This window comes from Vigna umbellata, chromosome 9 (genome assembly GCF_029865625.1).
Source record: "Vigna umbellata cultivar VRB3 chromosome 9, Vumbellata_1.0, whole genome shotgun sequence".
Taxonomy (NCBI): Eukaryota; Viridiplantae; Streptophyta; class Magnoliopsida; order Fabales; family Fabaceae; genus Vigna; species Vigna umbellata.
The window spans coordinates 40,667,252-40,684,715 of record NC_142173.1 but is presented as its reverse complement, the minus strand read 5'-3'; the positions used below and the strand labels follow the sequence as shown (position 1 = coordinate 40,684,715).

The following is a 17,464-nucleotide window of genomic DNA, read 5'->3' as shown; positions in this document are numbered from 1 at the left end:
ACTGTAGCTGTGGTTGGCCAATCTGTTTTCAATGTGATTGACTAATATTTATATGTTTAGGGTTGTAAGCGAGATAATTGGGCAAACCTTGAGCACGACTTCATTTTACACTTTGGCCCCGATGAAATACGTTGATAACATGGTTAGTATTCTTACATTTCTTTGTGTTTGATGTTGTAGTTTATGTTAGTAAAGTGGAATTTTTTTATTGTGTAGGTGGTGTTATTTGTTTGTACCATGTTTATGTACTTTGAGAAAAGGTTGTGCGGTGTTGTTAAGAGGATTCATTTTAGTCCATTATACTCGGTAAATAAAATTTGATATTGTATTTTTGATGAAGATGAATAAAGTTTTTTTGATTGATGATTTTGAAATTGTCCACAGCACCATATTCTTACAGATTATAGGAAACGTCCCCAAAATCGTCATGTATTCACGGTTCATAACTATAACAGTTATCTGCGTTGCGATCATTTTGGACTTGGAGACTTTGGCACAACTAACTTTGTGAGTAACCTTTAATGTGCAATATTTATGTAGTTTTGGGTCGGAAATGTGTTATTGATATTTTTTTGACTGTTTGTAGTTGTTTATGCCATTTTGTCCACGATGATCACTGGTGGTGTTATTCAGTGAAATTGAGTTCATTAGAGATATTTGTGATTGACTCATTGGGTAAGGGGATCAGAGACCGGAAAAGGATAGACACAGCTGTTGTAAGATTCTACAGTTTTCATTGTTGATGACCCTGTGATTGTTAGATTACACTGTATTGTTGAAGCTTTTTTTGTAATTGTTTACTTCTAGGCTGAAAATATGGCACGATTTTTTTTCCTGTTGATGAATAGACCGGAAGGTAGTATTGCTCCTTTGACTGTTAAACAAGCAAATATCTCATCCCAACCAAACCTATAAGTTTTTTGAATTGTACTGCTGTATTATATTGTGTTGTGTTCAATAAATGTTGATCATTAATTTAATGTGGTGGCTATATTATTTAAGGCATGATTGTGGAGTGATAATGTTGAAAGCAATGGAAATTTGGGATGGAGATGACAAATACAACGGAAAAAGCATGCCTCAATATACAACCGTAAGTAGCAATTGTGTTTGTTAAGATTATCACATGTGTTGGTTTGTAATGGGGAAATTGTTGGTTTCAGGAGGACCTGCTTGGGATCAGAAAGAAGTATGCATGTGACTGGATCCTGGACAACGAGAACATAAGACGAATGGAAGCCCTAGAGCTATATGGCATTTTTTAGGATTGGTTACCCATGAAAAAATTTGTTCTTGTAACACAACATGTTTATATATGTACATAATGGAAGTTGATAATGTAGACAATGTTTATGTAATAAGATTATTGGTTGGAATTTGAATTCAATTGTTTTGACATTGTGTTTGTTTTAATGAATAAATGTTTTATTGAAAAAATCACGCACCTTTGTAATAAGTATTTGAATAGTAAGCGAAGGTTTAATAAGTGAAATTAAGGGTGGTTATTGCAAGGGAGTTGACGAAGTTCTGAGTTCGGGTGGTGAAAAAAGGAAATTATAACCGTTTACAGTGGGTTAGTAAAGAGTTACGGGACAATACTGTGTGTTTTGTACACAAAAGACGATGCTGTAATCGTTTACACCCCCTTGTAAACGATTACGCGAGAGAAAATCCTGTTTTGTACAGAAAGTTGAACTGAGGTAGTCAGTCAGGATAACGTGGGTGACCAGTGACAAAAGCAGTATTTTTCAGTGACATCTGCACATGTGTCTGTGAAGGTGGAGGTGTTTGAGTGTTGGTAGATGGTGGGGGGTGATGTTAGGTGACCCCAAGCAGTGGGGAAGAACCCATTCTGAGTGGGGAAACAAGTTGGGGAAGGGCTGAGTGATGTTGCTCAAAATACACTGCTGTAATCGTTTACACCCCCTTATAAACGATTACGCGAGAGAAAATCCATATTTGTACACAAAGTTCAACTCAGGTAGTCAGTCAGGATAACGTGGGTGACCAGTGACAAAACCAGTATTTTTGAGTGACATCTGCACATGTGTCTGTGAAGGTGGAGGTGTATGAGTGTTGGTAGATGGTGGGGGGTGATGTTAGGTGACCCCAAGCAGTGGGGAAGAACCCATTCTGAGTGGGGGGAGCAATATGTGGAAGGGCTGAGTGATGCTGCTCAAAATACATTGCTGTAATCGTTTACACCCCGCGTGTAAACGATTACGCGAGAGAAAATCCATATTTGTACAGAAAGTTCAACTGAGATAGTCAGTTAGGATAACGTTGGTGACCAGTGAGCAAACCGGTATTTTTGAGTGACATCTGCACATGTGTCTGTGAAGGTGGAGGTGTTTCAATGTTGGTAGATCGTGGGGGGTCATGTTAGCTGACCCCAAGTAGTGTGGAAGAACCCAATCTGAGTGGGGGAAGCAATGTGTGCAAGGGCTGAGTGATGCTGCTCAAAATACACTGCTGTAATCGTTTACACCCCCCTTGTAAACGATTACGCGAGAGAAAATCCATATTTGTACACAAGGTTCAACTCAGGTAGTCAGTCAGGGTAACGTGGGTGACCAGTGTCAAAACCAGTATTTTTGAGTGACATCTGCATATGTGTCTGTGAAGGTGGAGGTGCATGAGTGTTGGTAGATGGTGGGGGGTGATGTTAGGTGACCCCAAGCAGTAAGGAAGAACCCATTCTAAGTGGGGGGAGCAATGTGTGCAAGGGCTGAGTGATGTTGCTCAAAATACACTACTGTAATCGTTTACACCCCGCGTGTAAACGATTACGAGAGAGAAAATCCATATTTGTACAAAAAGTTCAACTCAGGTAGTCAGTCAGGATAACGTGGGTGACCAGTGAGCAAACCAGTATTTTTGATTGACATCTGCACATGTGTCTATGAAGGTGGAGGTGTTTCAGTGTTGGTAGATGGTGGGAGGTGATGTTAGCTGACCCCAAGCAGTGTGGAAGAACCCAATCTGAGTGGGGGGAGCAACGTATGCAAAGGCTGAGTGATGTTGCTCAAAATACACTGCTGTAATCGTTTACACCCCCCTTGTAAACAATTACGCGAGAGAAAATCCATATTTGTACACAAAGTTCAACTGAGGTAGTCAGTCAGGATAACGTGGGTGACCAGTGACAAAACCAGTATTTTTGAGTGACATCTGCACATGTGTCTGTGAACGTAGAGGTGTATGAGTGTTGGTAGATGGTCGGGGTGATGTTATGTGACCCCAAGCAGTGGGGAAGAACCCATTCTGAGTAGGGGGAGCAATGTGTGCAAGGGTTGAGTGATGCTGCTCAAAATACACTGTTGTAATTGTTTACACCCCCCTTGTAAACGATTACGCGAGAGAAAATCCATATTTGTACACAAAGTTAAACTCAGGTAGTCAGTCAGGATAACATGGGTGACCAGTGACAAAACCAGTATTTTTGAGTGACATCTGCACATGTGTCTGTGAAGGTGGAGGTGTATGAGTGTTGGTAGATGGTGGGGGGTGATGTTAGGTGAACCCAAGCAGTGGGGAAGAACCCATTCTAAGTGGGGGGAGCAATGTGTGCAAGGGCTGAGTGATGCTGCTCAAAATACACTGCTGTAATCGTTTACACCCCGCGTGTAAACTGTTACGCGAGAGAAAATCCATATTTGTACAGAAAGTTCAACTGAGGTAGCCAGTCAGGATAACGTGGGTGACCAGTGAGCAAACCAGTATTTTTGAGTTACATTTGCACATGTGTGTGAAGGTGGAGGTGTTTCAGTGTTGGTAGATGGTGGGGGGTGATGTTAGCTGACCCCAAGCAGTGTGGAAGAACCCAATCTGAGTGGGGGGAGCATTGTGTGCAAGGGCTGAGTGATGCTGCTCAAAATACACTGCTGTAATCGTTTACACCCCCCTTGTAAACGATTACGCGAGAGAAAATTCATATTTGTACACAAAGTTCAACTCAGGTAGTCAGTCAGGATAACGTGGGTGACCAGTGACAAAACCAGTATTTTTGAGTGACATCTGCACATGTGTCTGTGAAGGTGGAGGTGTATGAGTGTTGGTAGATGGTGGGGGGTGATGTTAGGTGACCCCAAGCAGTGGGGAAGAACCCATTCTAAGTGGGGGGAGCAATGTGTGCAAGGGTTGAGTGATGCTGCTCAAAATACACTGCTGTAATCGTTTACACCCCGCGTGTAAACGATTACGAGAGAGAAAATCCATATTTGTACAGAAAGTTCAACTCAGGTAGTCAGTCAGGATAACGTGGGTGACCAGTGAGCAAACCAGTATTTTTGAGTGACATCTGCACATGTGTCTGTGAAGGTGGAGGTGTTTGAGTGTTGGTAGATGGTGGGGGGTGATGTTAGGTGACCCCAAGCAGTGGGGAAGAACCCATTCTGAGTGGGGAAACAAGTTGGGGAAGGGCCGAGTGATGCTGCTTCAAAATACACTGCTGTAATCGTTTACATCCCCCTTGTAAACGATTATGCGAGAGAAATTCGTGTTTTGTACAGAAACTTCAACTGAGGTAGTCAGTCAGGATAACGTGGGTGATCGGTGACAAAACCAATATTTTTCAGTGACATCTACACATGTGTCTGTGAAGGTGGAGGTGTTTGAGTGTTGGTAGATGGTGGGGGGTGATGTTAGGTGACCCCAAGCAGTGGGGAAGAACCCATTCTGAGTGGGGAAACAAGTTGGGGAAGGGCTGAGTGATGCTGCTCAAAATACACTGCTGTAATCGTTTACACCCCCCTTGTAAACGATTACGCGAGAGAAATTCGTGTTTTGTACAGAAACTTCAACTTAGGTAGTCAGTCAGGATAACGTGGGTGACCAGTGAGCAAACCAGTATTTTTCAGTGACCATTTCAGGCAAAAGTGCATCTGTATTTGGATGGGGAGGTATTATTTGGTAAGTGTTGTTGATGTTTTACTGACAATTTGTATATTTTATGATAAATTAAACATTACAAATTAAATGACGAAGATTGACAATAAGGAACTTCATTGAATTATAGACTTCAAATTATGAAAATAGGTACTGTGATACATAGTTTTTTTCGAATGCAGAAAATAAAGCCTAAACATCCAATTCTAAGTGTTAGGATTGTTTTGAGAAGCACTTTTGAACTGTTGCAGTTGTTCTTCAATGTTCCCAACGCGCGATTGCAATGCATCAAACCTTGTAGTGATGACCATGTCCATGTTTTGAAATCTATTTTCAAAGGCATCGAATCGAGTTTCAAACGCATCAAATCTTGTACCAACGAAGGTCTGAAGTTGTTCTATGCGGTTGATGACATTATTTAGTGTTGTAGATGAACTGCCTTGTTCATCATCTGAGCCCTGTTGATGTTGACCTTGGTGTACGGGGGGATGGGGGGCGTTGGCTTTGGGAACCCATTCTCCATCATCATTTTGCTCATAACCAAATGATGATACAACTTCACTACCCATTTTTTGCTTGAACTTAACTTCTGAAATGGGATCAGTGTCAGTAGGCACTTCAAAGTGTTCCATGAAGATGGTTATCAAATGTGGATATGGCAACTTCGCGTTCTCCCTTAACGCTCTTTTCATCTTATATCTAATAAGATGTCCCCAATTAATTTGAATGGAATTTAAAAATGCCCATATGAGCATAATATCCTCTTCGGATGCCTGACCAATATTAGTCGCACGAGGAATTAAAACTTGAGTTAGAACATAATGAAGTATCCTTGGTTGAACCTTCATGTGGCCAGCTAGTATTCTGGATTGTATGACTGCATCATCTCTACACACTAGTTGCCTTACAGTAACAGAATCGTATTGTTCTTTCCACTCATCTACAAGTCTTCCTTCATAACAAACACCATCAGGGGGGAGATCAGTCAGTTGTTGAAAAAGATTAGGGCTAACCCTAATTTTGACACCTTTAACCTCGCTTCGAATAACCCCAGTATCTGATATTAACATGTTGCTGTAGAACACTCTCACTAATTCTGGGTGGTAATGTCTTCTTAAAGACACAAATTTAGTGAGCCCAGCTTCGGCCAATATGTCATAGAACTGAAAGTTTTTTCCTTCAAAGTAACCGTCCTCTAGATACTTACTTTCCAAGATTTCACGATTGACGAAATGGGAGTCATATTTGTGCTTTTGCTCATCTGACGAGAAGAGGTCATTGGTAGGCGTTGGAGGTGATGAAGATGGTGACAGGGTAGGACTGCGGCGGCGTCGACGTCCACCAAAGGAAGAAGATGCCTTTTGTTTCTTGGTTGCACGATCACCCATTGAATTGTGTTTAGGGTTTTGCAGTCACAGTATTGAGGATTTGTAACAGTATTGGAGGAAAGAAGTGCTAGGGCGGTTATAATCACGATTGCAATTCACACACGTTCTGTATGTAGTGATGTAAATGGGTACTTATGTGTTATCACCAGGGTTATGTAATCGATTACGACTGCGTAGTAATCGATTACAGTACTGTATCTTGCTGTCTTTATATGATTTCCAAACATTGAACACTTGGATTTCATTCACCAGCATTATAAATTCACAAATAAACATTGAACAAGTTGTATTTATCAACTAATGTTATCGAAATTGTTATGTACAGCTGACAACAATGACATAAATCCTAAATGACCCATTTCGTTATCTTGTGATAGTTGGATAGAGTCCGCGTGAAATTGAACATGGTCATCACGTTCAGAAACATTACATGCCTTTGTCCCCTGCAAAAACAAAATTATTAATTAGAACTATATTCATACAACTTAAAGTATTTTATCAATATTTTTGAACGTAATTAATGACTGACCATATGAAGGGTGGGTGGTGTTGAAGTCTTCCTGCCTGAAGCGGACTTTCTTCTTTGGGTTCTTTTCTCAATGGTGGACTTCAACCTGTTTGTGCATGGACGTCCTTTTCGCTTAACAGCTGCAGGACTGCGAATAACCACATCAGATGTTCCAACTGGAGTATGTGGAATTGACATGCACACACCAGTATCGTATCTTAGTTGGCCTGCATCACTGATGATGTTATTTGTCATCGATGAACTGAAACCAAATTTTTGACCAAGACAATGAATTTCTTTTTCCAATTCAGAAGTAGCAACCTCAGACTCACATGCAACTTCTGCAATTTCATAAAAACGTTTGCACAACATCTTGTATCTTTGCATGCGTGGGTCATTACTGGAAGTACTATACGATGCTGTTATTAGTGTGTGTCTTCTTCGGATATTTTTGCTCCAACGCCGCAAAATGTATTCTGAGGGAACACTGTATACATCTTCTTGACCAAATACCAATAGGGAATGACGACATATAATGCCTCTAAACTAAAACAGTTGGCAAGAGCAAGTGGTTGACTGTGTGAGGGGATCAAATTGAACTTTGTAAAATTTATCAGGTAAAGGATTACCTTCCCACATTCGTTCCTCTTTTATAGTGTAAGTGTTCCACAAGTCGTCCTTTAAGGTGTCTTTGATGAAACAATTCATCCTTGAACGAAACTTTGTTTGGACCTCCTCAAACTTTGCATGTGTGTATTGAACTTGAAATTGTCTCTCAATCGGTGACTGAGAGCCACATGCAATAGTGGTGTTCATGGACGAGAAGTCCGCTTCTATTTCCTTTTGGGCCTTTACTCTAACAGCATTGTCGTATTGAACCACAAATTGTTGAAGTGTGGTTGTGGAATTAATAAATCCATCAAAAAAGCATTTATTCCCTCACTTCTCTGAGTGGTAGACATGCCTGCCCAAAATTTATTTTTCAAATAACACGGAACCCATTTATGTCTCTCTTGGTACAAATTACATAGCCATTCATTTTCTTGGATTCCATGTTTTGTAAGTAGTTCCTCCCAACCCTTTTTAAATTCTGTTGGACAACCACAATCATATATAAGCGCATGTAGTTCGCTTTTGATAGCGGCATTATTTCTATAGCCGTGGAATTTTTCAGGGAACTTCTTCAGGATGTGCCATAAACACCACCTGTGCCTTGTATTAGGAAACACTTGTTCAATAGCGTTGGCCATTTCCCTGCATTGGTCAGTTATAATGCCTTCAGGACTCTTATTACGCATGCATCTAAGCCAACATTGGAACAACCATACAAATGAGTCAGTGTCTTCCGAAGACAACAATCCACAACCAAGTAAAATGGAGTGTCCATGATGGTTAACTCCCACAAAAGGTGCAAATGGCATGTTGTACTTATTTGTTAAGTAAGTTGTGTCAAACAAAACAACATCACCATATTCTTCACATGTAGCACGACTTCTTGCATCAGCCCAAAACACACTACATATTTTATTCCCTTCATCGAGTGCAATGTCATAGAAGAACTCGTTATTTGTATCTTTCATTGAAGAAAAGTATCGTAGGAGTGCCTGACCATCACCATCCTTACATAAAGATCTTCTGTGTTGGACAATGTAGTTTCTCGCGTCCCGCTCGACGAAGTCCATGTTTTCATAGCCCCCGACATCGTTGACAATGCTAAGGAAACTCTTATTTAACCTAACTCCAGCATCATGGTTCACCTCCAACGTGTGTTTTGCTTGCATGCTTAACTTTCTATTCGCTGCAAAAAGGTTGGAGTTATTCGGGCAAAGATCATGGTTGTGGTCCAGAACAACGGTTCTTATAAACCACTTGTCGTCCTTCTTTGCAATGGTTATCCCAGCAGGACATTGGTTAGTTTGACTTGGAAGTGTTTTGACCACAGGTTTGACGGAAAACACATATTTCCCTTCCCTTGAACAAACTAATCTCAAGTAGTACACGTTGTTGTCTTTATCTTTTTTAGAAGTTCTAGTCCGCACGGCAAACCCACATCTAATGGCGTAGTTTGTGTAAAAGGTTCTAGCTTCAATCATTGATTCAAAACACATTTGCACTGTTGGGTCCATATCCAATAAACTTTCATTACGGTCATCAACATTGTCAGTACAGTCATTCACTTCATCCACATTCATTGTGTGCTTCGACATTACACCCAGCTTTAAAGATGAAGCACATCGTTTTCAGTCATAAAACTTACGAAATTTACCACTGTCTAGTGAAAAATAAAATGTACATAAACCCATTTGGAAAAACTTAAGTAATACGTACCGTGCTGGAATGGTGGTGCCCTTTAATGAAGGTCAAATGTTCCTAACCAACATCCTCTTCAACATTTACGTCCACCATAAATGAACTTCTGTGTGTCTCACCAAACTTCCCAAGCTGCCTCTATCCGTTGTCTTTAATGAAGAAGAAAGTAAGTTTTGTGGAGGTCCTTGGTTAATGGAGGGCAAAATTAACGTTGGACGTTGATGTACGTGTTTGGTACGCGAAAGTTGATGGTTGGGCAGCTGAAGCACTAATTTGGTAACCCACGCAAACCATGCATTCAATGTTTGTCAGCATAAAGTTTCTCTCTCTCTTAACCCACAATCAATGCTTTTCACTTTTAAAGATTTCCTATCAAATCAGACATATCTCCACATTTAATGGTACTTCATTTCATCAAGTTACTTTGAAGTAACATCTCATCACTCATCTTGCCTTCTTAACGTGGTCTTTCTATTTGGACTGAAAATTTCAGCTTAATCATGGATGCATGGCAAGACCTTGTTTATGATGATGATGTCCTTAAATCGTTTTTGAAAAAATGCGATGCGTCGGCATTGCTTATACCTGGTCCTGCAGGTAACATCCAAGCAGCTTTCCTGAATAGAACGGGAACAAAACAACCCAAATCCACACAAGAATTTGCTGCTGATGTTGCTCAGGATACTTATGAACGAGATTTCAACTCCAATGCTTGGAAATGGGCACAGATGTTTATTGAACATCACGGTACGGTACAGTCAATGAAATACACGGTTCAAACATAATTATTACTTTCACCAGTTCTAATCTATTTTCATATATTTTTTGTTATTGGAGGTCTGGTCACGGATGGAAAATTCGAAAACGTCAACTCCCTCCAAGACGCAAAATCATTAGAGGTCCTTCCATTTGTTGCTTGCATATTGAAAGAGTGCAAGCCAAATGGGTTGGGAGATATGCAGTTGACTGTTAAGGTATTATTGCCTTTCATGTATTGTACAACAATACATGTTATGGTAGATTCATAACTTATCATATGTTTGAAGGACCCAACTGCCACGATGAAGGCTTCCTTGCACAAGAAAGTTCTTGAAGATCCTCAATTTGCAGACAATATCGGAGTTGGTTCTGTTATGCTACTCAATCTTGTAACCCTTCCATTTTGTACTTAAATTGCATAATTATCTTGTTTGTCTTTCAATGTTCCTATCACTAATTTGGTGTGTACATTTAGGTCCACCCTTTCGCTACATGTCCGCAAAACTACTACCCCAATATTACGCATCGCTCTATAGTGAAGGTTTTTCCAGCTAATGTTTGTCCTCCAACAATTGACCTCGTTAAGGACACCCCAAAACCTGTCATTCGACTCCCTATGTGGGCAGAGAAGAAACTCAATGTGGATGACATCCTCCGCAAATTTGTACCTCCAGCTGACCAACCATCAACGTCCAAACAACCAGACAACCAGTAGTGGGATTTGGATAACTGTCATATTAATATTTGAAGATGATTATAACTATGTAATGGATAACTGTAATATTCAAAACCTGCAATGTATTATTGTTGTGAATCATGTGTACCTTAACAACTATTAATCTTGTTTTATGATGTGGTTGATTGTGTTATACAAATGTTTTGAAGTTAATTCTATTATAAAATGCTTGGGGGTCATCCACGTTATCCTGACTGACTACCTCAGTTGAGGTTTCTGTACAAAACACGAATTTCTCTCGCGTAATCGTTTACAAGGGGGGTGTAAACGATTACAGTAGTGTATTTTGAAGCAGCATCACTCAGCCCTTCCCCAACTTGTTTCCCCACTCAGAATGGGTTCTTCCCCATTGCTTGGGGTCACCTAACATCACCCCCACCATCTACCAACACTCAAACACCTCCACCTTCATAGACACATGTGCAGATGTCACTCAAAAATACTGGTTTGCTCACCGGTCACCCACGTTATCCTGACTGACTACCTCAGTTGAAGTTTCTGTACAAAACACGAATTTCTCTTGCGTAATCGTTTACAAGGTGGGTGTAAACGATTACAGCAGTGTATTTTGAGCAGCATCACTCAGCCCTTGCACACATTGCTCCCCCCACTCAGATTGGGTTCTTCCCCACATCTTGGGGTCACCTAACATCACCCCCACCATCTACCAACACTCAAACACCTGCACCTTCACAGACACATGTGCAGATGTCACATAAAAATACTGGTTTTGTCACTAGTCACCCACGTTATCCTGACTGACTACTTCAGTTCAAGTTTCTGTACAAAACACGAATTTCTCTCGCGTAATCGTTTACAAGGGGGGTGTAAACGATTACAGCAGTGTATTTTGAGCAGCATCACTCAGCCCTTGCACACATTGCTCCCCCCACTCAAATTGGGTTCTTCCCCACATCTTGGGGTCACCTAACATCACCCCCACCATCTACCAACACTCAAACACCTGCACCTTCACAGACACATGTGCAGATGTCACATAAAAATACTGGTTTTGTCACTGGTCACCCACGTTATCCTGACTGACTACCTCAGTTGAAGTTTCTGTATAAAACACGAATTTCTCTCGCGTAATCGTTTACACGGGGGGTGTAAACGGTTACACCAGTGTATTTTGAGCAGCATCACTCGGCCCTTGCACACATTGCTCCCCCCACTCAGATTGGGTTCTTCCACACTGCTTGGGGTCAGCTAACATCACCCCCCACCATCTACCAACACTGAAACACCTCCACCTTCACAGACACATGTGCAGATGTCACTGAAAAATACTGGTTTGCTCACTGGTCACCCACGTTATCCTGACTGACATGACTACCTCAGTTGAACTTTCTGTACAAATATGGATTTTCTCTCGCGTAATCGTTTACACGCGGGGTGTAAACGATTACAGCAGTGTATTTTGAGCATCATCACTCAGCCCTTGCACACATTGCTCCCCCCACTCAGAATGGGTTCTTCCCCACTGCTTGGGGTCACCTAACATCACCTACTACACTGTAAGACCACTGAAACAGCAATATATGGTATTGAAAATACAAATATGTGTCCAAACCAAAATATCAATTTTTATTTCAGTGAACTATATCCAATACAATACACTTTGTTTTCTTAATGTATTTACAATCATCAAATACACATATCAATCCTTACACTTTGTTTACATTAATAAACTGAATACAAATATCACTCATTTTTTATTCTAAGCACTACGGTTCCGTTGTATGGAGTTCTAAGTGCTCTTCCCTTGTAACGCCTGCGCGACCCAACCCTAACATACGTCTTCAAAGGTTGTTGATTTGTGTCAATGTCAGTTGGGGATACAAAACCAGTGTTCATGGATGGTTCTGTACGAGGCACACTTTCTCCACCCTGATCTTTATTTTGTCGTTTTGCCTTCTCTTCAGCCAATTGTGCCTCCAAACCTGCAACCCTCCTTTTAAGTTCTTCAATTAGATATTCTTGTTCCTCTAAGGCACGCATAAAACTTTCTCTTCGATTTCTTTTTTGTATCTTATTTGGTCTTGCTTGGCCATCCTTCCTTGTTGGTGTTGGTCTGTATACCTTCTTATCTTTGGTTGAAGTAGCCACATCAACATCATCATCATCAACAACCTGAAATTTAACCATATATTTCACACTACACAACTTAACTCAATATATAAAAACATAACAAAACTTGGGATAACAAACGACATACCAAACCTGTTTCCATACAACGTTTTACGAATTTGTCTCCAACACTTCTATTCATCCAATGCAATATTCTTGGAAATTTATCAATTGGACCTTCGAGTGGAACAAAATGCTCAAAAAACCATACCTAACAAAAGTAAATCATCTTAGATTGTTCTAAATCACAAAAGAATAAACAAACTATATACATATTACATCAACAACGAATAATTACCTGCAGCATGTAAACACAACCATCCACGTAAACGTTTGTTGTACCTTTGCCTTTCTTCAAGCCATCTGAAGCTTTGCACAAACTACGTAACAAAAAACGATAAACTAGACTACCCCAACAATAACTACCCAAACCACTTAAGTTGTCAACAATATTAAACATTACGGGAAACACTTTTCCGCTACGTTTTGGAAATAAAATCTCACATATCCCTACCAATAGGTAAAGGCTACAAAAATGAGAACAAGGGATTTTTTTCTTGTGTTTTCGCATTAGAAATTTGTATATCGAATTCAAATCCTTTGTTCCTTTCCCTAGGTATTTCACACATTCAATGTTTCCCATTTCCTCCTTCAAGTTAATATTTTCACCATCTGTACTCAATCCCAACCCTAAATAAAAATCATTTTCATTTATATTCACAAGTTTATTTCCAACAAAAAAACCACTACTCGAGTCGTCCCACTTACCCAATAACTCACTCAATATATTTCTACCTAGTTTAAGATTTACATTCAAATCTAAAAACCACGAAAACGGAGTCTTCGCAATCAATGACCGATGCTCCTTTGTCAAGCGTTCGTTCAAAGTACATATATACTTTGTCGAAAAAGAGTGACGAACGGTCAACTGCATCAACCAAAGTAAAATAAGCACAACTACTAAACCCAAAAACCAAAACAAAAGTAAACCAACCCGAAATCTAAACCCAAACCAAAATAACCATGTAACGAAAGGGAACGACAAAACACTTACCTTCGTCGTCGGACAATGGTCACCGGAACGTTCCATTGCGCACTATAACATCAACCAAAAAGACAACCTTTACGAAATGGAGGGAGCCACCGACAACACCACGAACAGCACACGGTTTCAGAGAAAGAAAACGAAGAAGACGCACCTAAACGTTCGTTCCAACCAAAACGGACAGGGGTATTTTCGAATCCCACTTAATAATAAGTCACGTCCTTCCAGTTACACGGTTTTAAAAAAATAAAATTTTTCATTTTTAACCTATCACAATTCGACACGTGGCGTTGTCAAAATTGTGTCAAAATAGCGTTGTTAGAATAACGCGGTCCCAAATATATATAGCAGATATTCAAACTTGGATTTTAAAATTTGAATTTATCTTTAATAGTAAAGATTTCTTTTTATTTTAAATTAGTATATGTATAAATAATGTGTGTGAGATTTACAAATGATACACATTTAATAATTTTTTTTCTTTTTTCTTATCTCCTTGTCTTCATTGGTGTTATTTTCTTTGGGTTCTTAGTTTCACGTGTTTTTGAAATATTGTTCAAATACCTAGGAAAAATCTTATCTTATGACTAAGTAAGTCTCACCGTTAAAAAATACTAGTGTTTTCTAGCTTTTAAGGTCGAGGCCAACGTCGTATCAAGTTAATTAACGTCGAATTAATCAATTTTTTGTTTTTTTAATTAATGTTTTTAATACTTAAACAATACTAATAAACATGTTTGATTAGAAAAAATGAATGAGCACATTAAAAAGTATTAGAGTGAAAATTATTCCGTAACTGCATACCTTGATCTATATATATATATATATATATATATATATATATATATATATATATATATATATATATATATATATATATATATATATATATAAATAGATTAGCTTTTATTTTAAAATTACAATGATTATTTAATAAAATTTACCTTATCATTTCTTTAAAATTAACTGTTTTTTAAATTTGAACGTGTTTTAAATTTGAATGTTTTCTAAATTTTAAATAAAATGTTGATAACTAAACTTTAAAAAAATATAATTTTAACTTTAAAATATTACAAATATACATTGAAATAAAAAGATGTTAGAAATATGAGTTAAAATAAAATGTTATTAACACAAATTTGTATTTGTTAGTGTGAACACCCAATTTTGTCGGATAAGTAAATAAATAAAAAATAAAATATAAAAGAATAATAATTAATGATAGGTAAAAAGGATAAAATAATAACTATAATACCAGACATAATATTTTTGAAATGTTAGTTTAATATGATAATAATTTGAATCAATATTATGACAGTAATTATAAGCAATAATTAAAAATTAAAATAGTATATTAATATAATTTGCTGCGTCAGTTGCTTTTTTAAAGAGAAAAATATGATTTTAAAAATGAACAAATTTTCTGACAATTATAATCAATGTCTTGAATATTATTTGATTTCTTTTTCTTGGAACCACGACATTTTCTTTACCTGTTTTGTTCATGGTCAATTAATTCTCAATTAAAGCAAGATTACCATAATATTACAATGTGTGTATATAAATACGCACCCGTGTGATAGAAAAAAGGAAGGACGAAATAATAGAGACACTATGAAATAATAGAAACAGAAAGATATAAAGGAAAGTAAGTTCTCACGCTAAAGGAACTCTGTCAACAGAAACTATCAAACAAGAACTAGGCGATTATTGAAAGCTGAAAAGTTATGTCATATTTGTACCCTTCTTTTTCTATTTTGGTTGAAGGTCTTTCTAAAGGTATTATTTTTTTACTACACACCAATAATGTTTTTCATAAAAAAGAATATCTTCTCTCGTTTCTTTTGGTATTGGTTATATCTTCCTCATCACGTGATATTTATTTATTTTATTTAAAAATAAGTAATAAATAAACAACTTCAAAATAAAAAAAAAATATTTCTTATCACGTATTTTCCTATAAAAAAATAATAATAAATCATAAAATAAATTCTATACGTACTCGTCGGCCTATGCCGATTTCATTCCTTTTTTTTCCCACAATTTTCAAAATAAAAGAATTTCTTCAAAATAAAAAAAATGATGTCAATCCTAATCGAGTTCACTTTTCAAAAATCCAAAATAATCTATAATAATTTTCAAACAAACTCACAAACATTTTTCTTGATAAAGAACTACGTGATCCTGATTGTCCATCATATATGGATATACGTAGGAGCAAGGTCAATCCTTGTCGGGTTCATAAAACAAAAAAATATTTTTTGGTTTCTTGTTAGTTTCTTTATATTATTATTTTTTAGGGAAAATTAAATATTTTGAAAAAACCACATCAACTTTTTACATTTAATTAAAAGTAATGCTTCTAGGCAAGTGTAGTAGGATGCTTCCTTACTCGTAATCGATGAACTTAAAATTTAGTTTTCGTAGACCATGTCTTATTTTATGGTTTTCCATAGCTTTTCCATAATAAATTATGGTGACAACTCCCAAAATATTTTCTCAAACCCTTTTTGTTTTCGATTCGTTGTCCCGTGGCGATCCCAGTTGCGATAGTTAGTATAAAATTTTATATATATATATTACCAGCACTAACATTCTTTTCCTGGTAAACAATGCGTTTGTATACAGATAGAACATTATATTTATGAAAAACTAAGAAAAGTGTAACTGAACAAATTCAATCAAAGGATGGAATCCAAGTACAACATTATTATAGAAGTTTTTGTAGGTGAAGCTTAGACTTTGGAATCTGTCTAGATATTGGATCAAATTTGCATTTACAACACGAGCACTCGATTAATAAAACTCTTTTAGTACGGTCTTCATGTTTGTGTGCACTTGAAATCTTGGGAACTTCGTATTTGCACCACTTTCTACATCGTAAACATGTACTTTTGGTAACTTTGTTGCGATGAGTCGTCTTTCTTCTTAAATTCACATTTTTATAATTCGAGTCACTTAGGTGTCTCCAAGCATTGTAAATGAGTCTAAAAGCACCCAAAGTTGCGACTGAAGCTTTCTTGGTTGGATTCAGCATGACTACTAATTTGTTGTGTTGCATCTTGATGCTCTCAGTGTCATCTTCAAAGCCCTTCTTAATGCCAAGAACTTTGTACCAATTTATTGCACCGTTGTCATCTTTTTCCATTGCTGCCTGGTGGATCTTGTATGCTAAGATTGTTTCATCAATGCCATCAACTTTCGGGTCTAGTGTTTTGGCCATGCTGGCACAAGTGATCGCCCCTTTGATGTTTCCTTGTTTAAACATTTCTTCTGCATCCCTTCGTGCAAACATTGCCAGAGAATCTACAAAATGCATCGACATGGCTTGCAATAAACAATCACTATGAATGTGTTTTTCTGAGATTTGATTGATTTATTATACTATGTGAATGATATATATAGATCAACCAATTAGCATAAATATTCTTACATTATCTAAAAGATATTATTCTACACAAGATATGATAGTATCTATTATATATAATTATTTTATCTTTAACGGTTGGTATATTATCTTATAATTTTTTATTAATAAATTAAAAAATTAAATCTATCTTATTTAGTGTGATTAGTCCGTATAAGGGGATAGAATTTATCGTATATATAAGTTGTATTTTTAGTTATATATATTTTTATGATTCATTAGAACTTATTCAAATGTAATGATTAATTAGAGTAACAGCTCAACTTATCTCGTT

The 17,464-nt window shown here is 37.5% G+C and overlaps 1 protein-coding gene across 1 annotated transcript; it reads right to left on the bottom strand.

Annotated features, from left to right (window-relative positions):
- Window positions 1–7,634: 7,634 nt before the first annotated feature.
- Window positions 7,635–8,990, bottom strand: LOC148193539 (protein FAR1-RELATED SEQUENCE 5-like). The gene has a single exon (XM_088099448.1). It carries the CDS (start codon window positions 8,988–8,990, stop codon window positions 7,635–7,637), a length of 1,356 nt encoding a protein of 451 aa, XP_087955574.1.
- Between the last annotated feature and the right edge of the window lie 8,474 nt (window positions 8,991–17,464).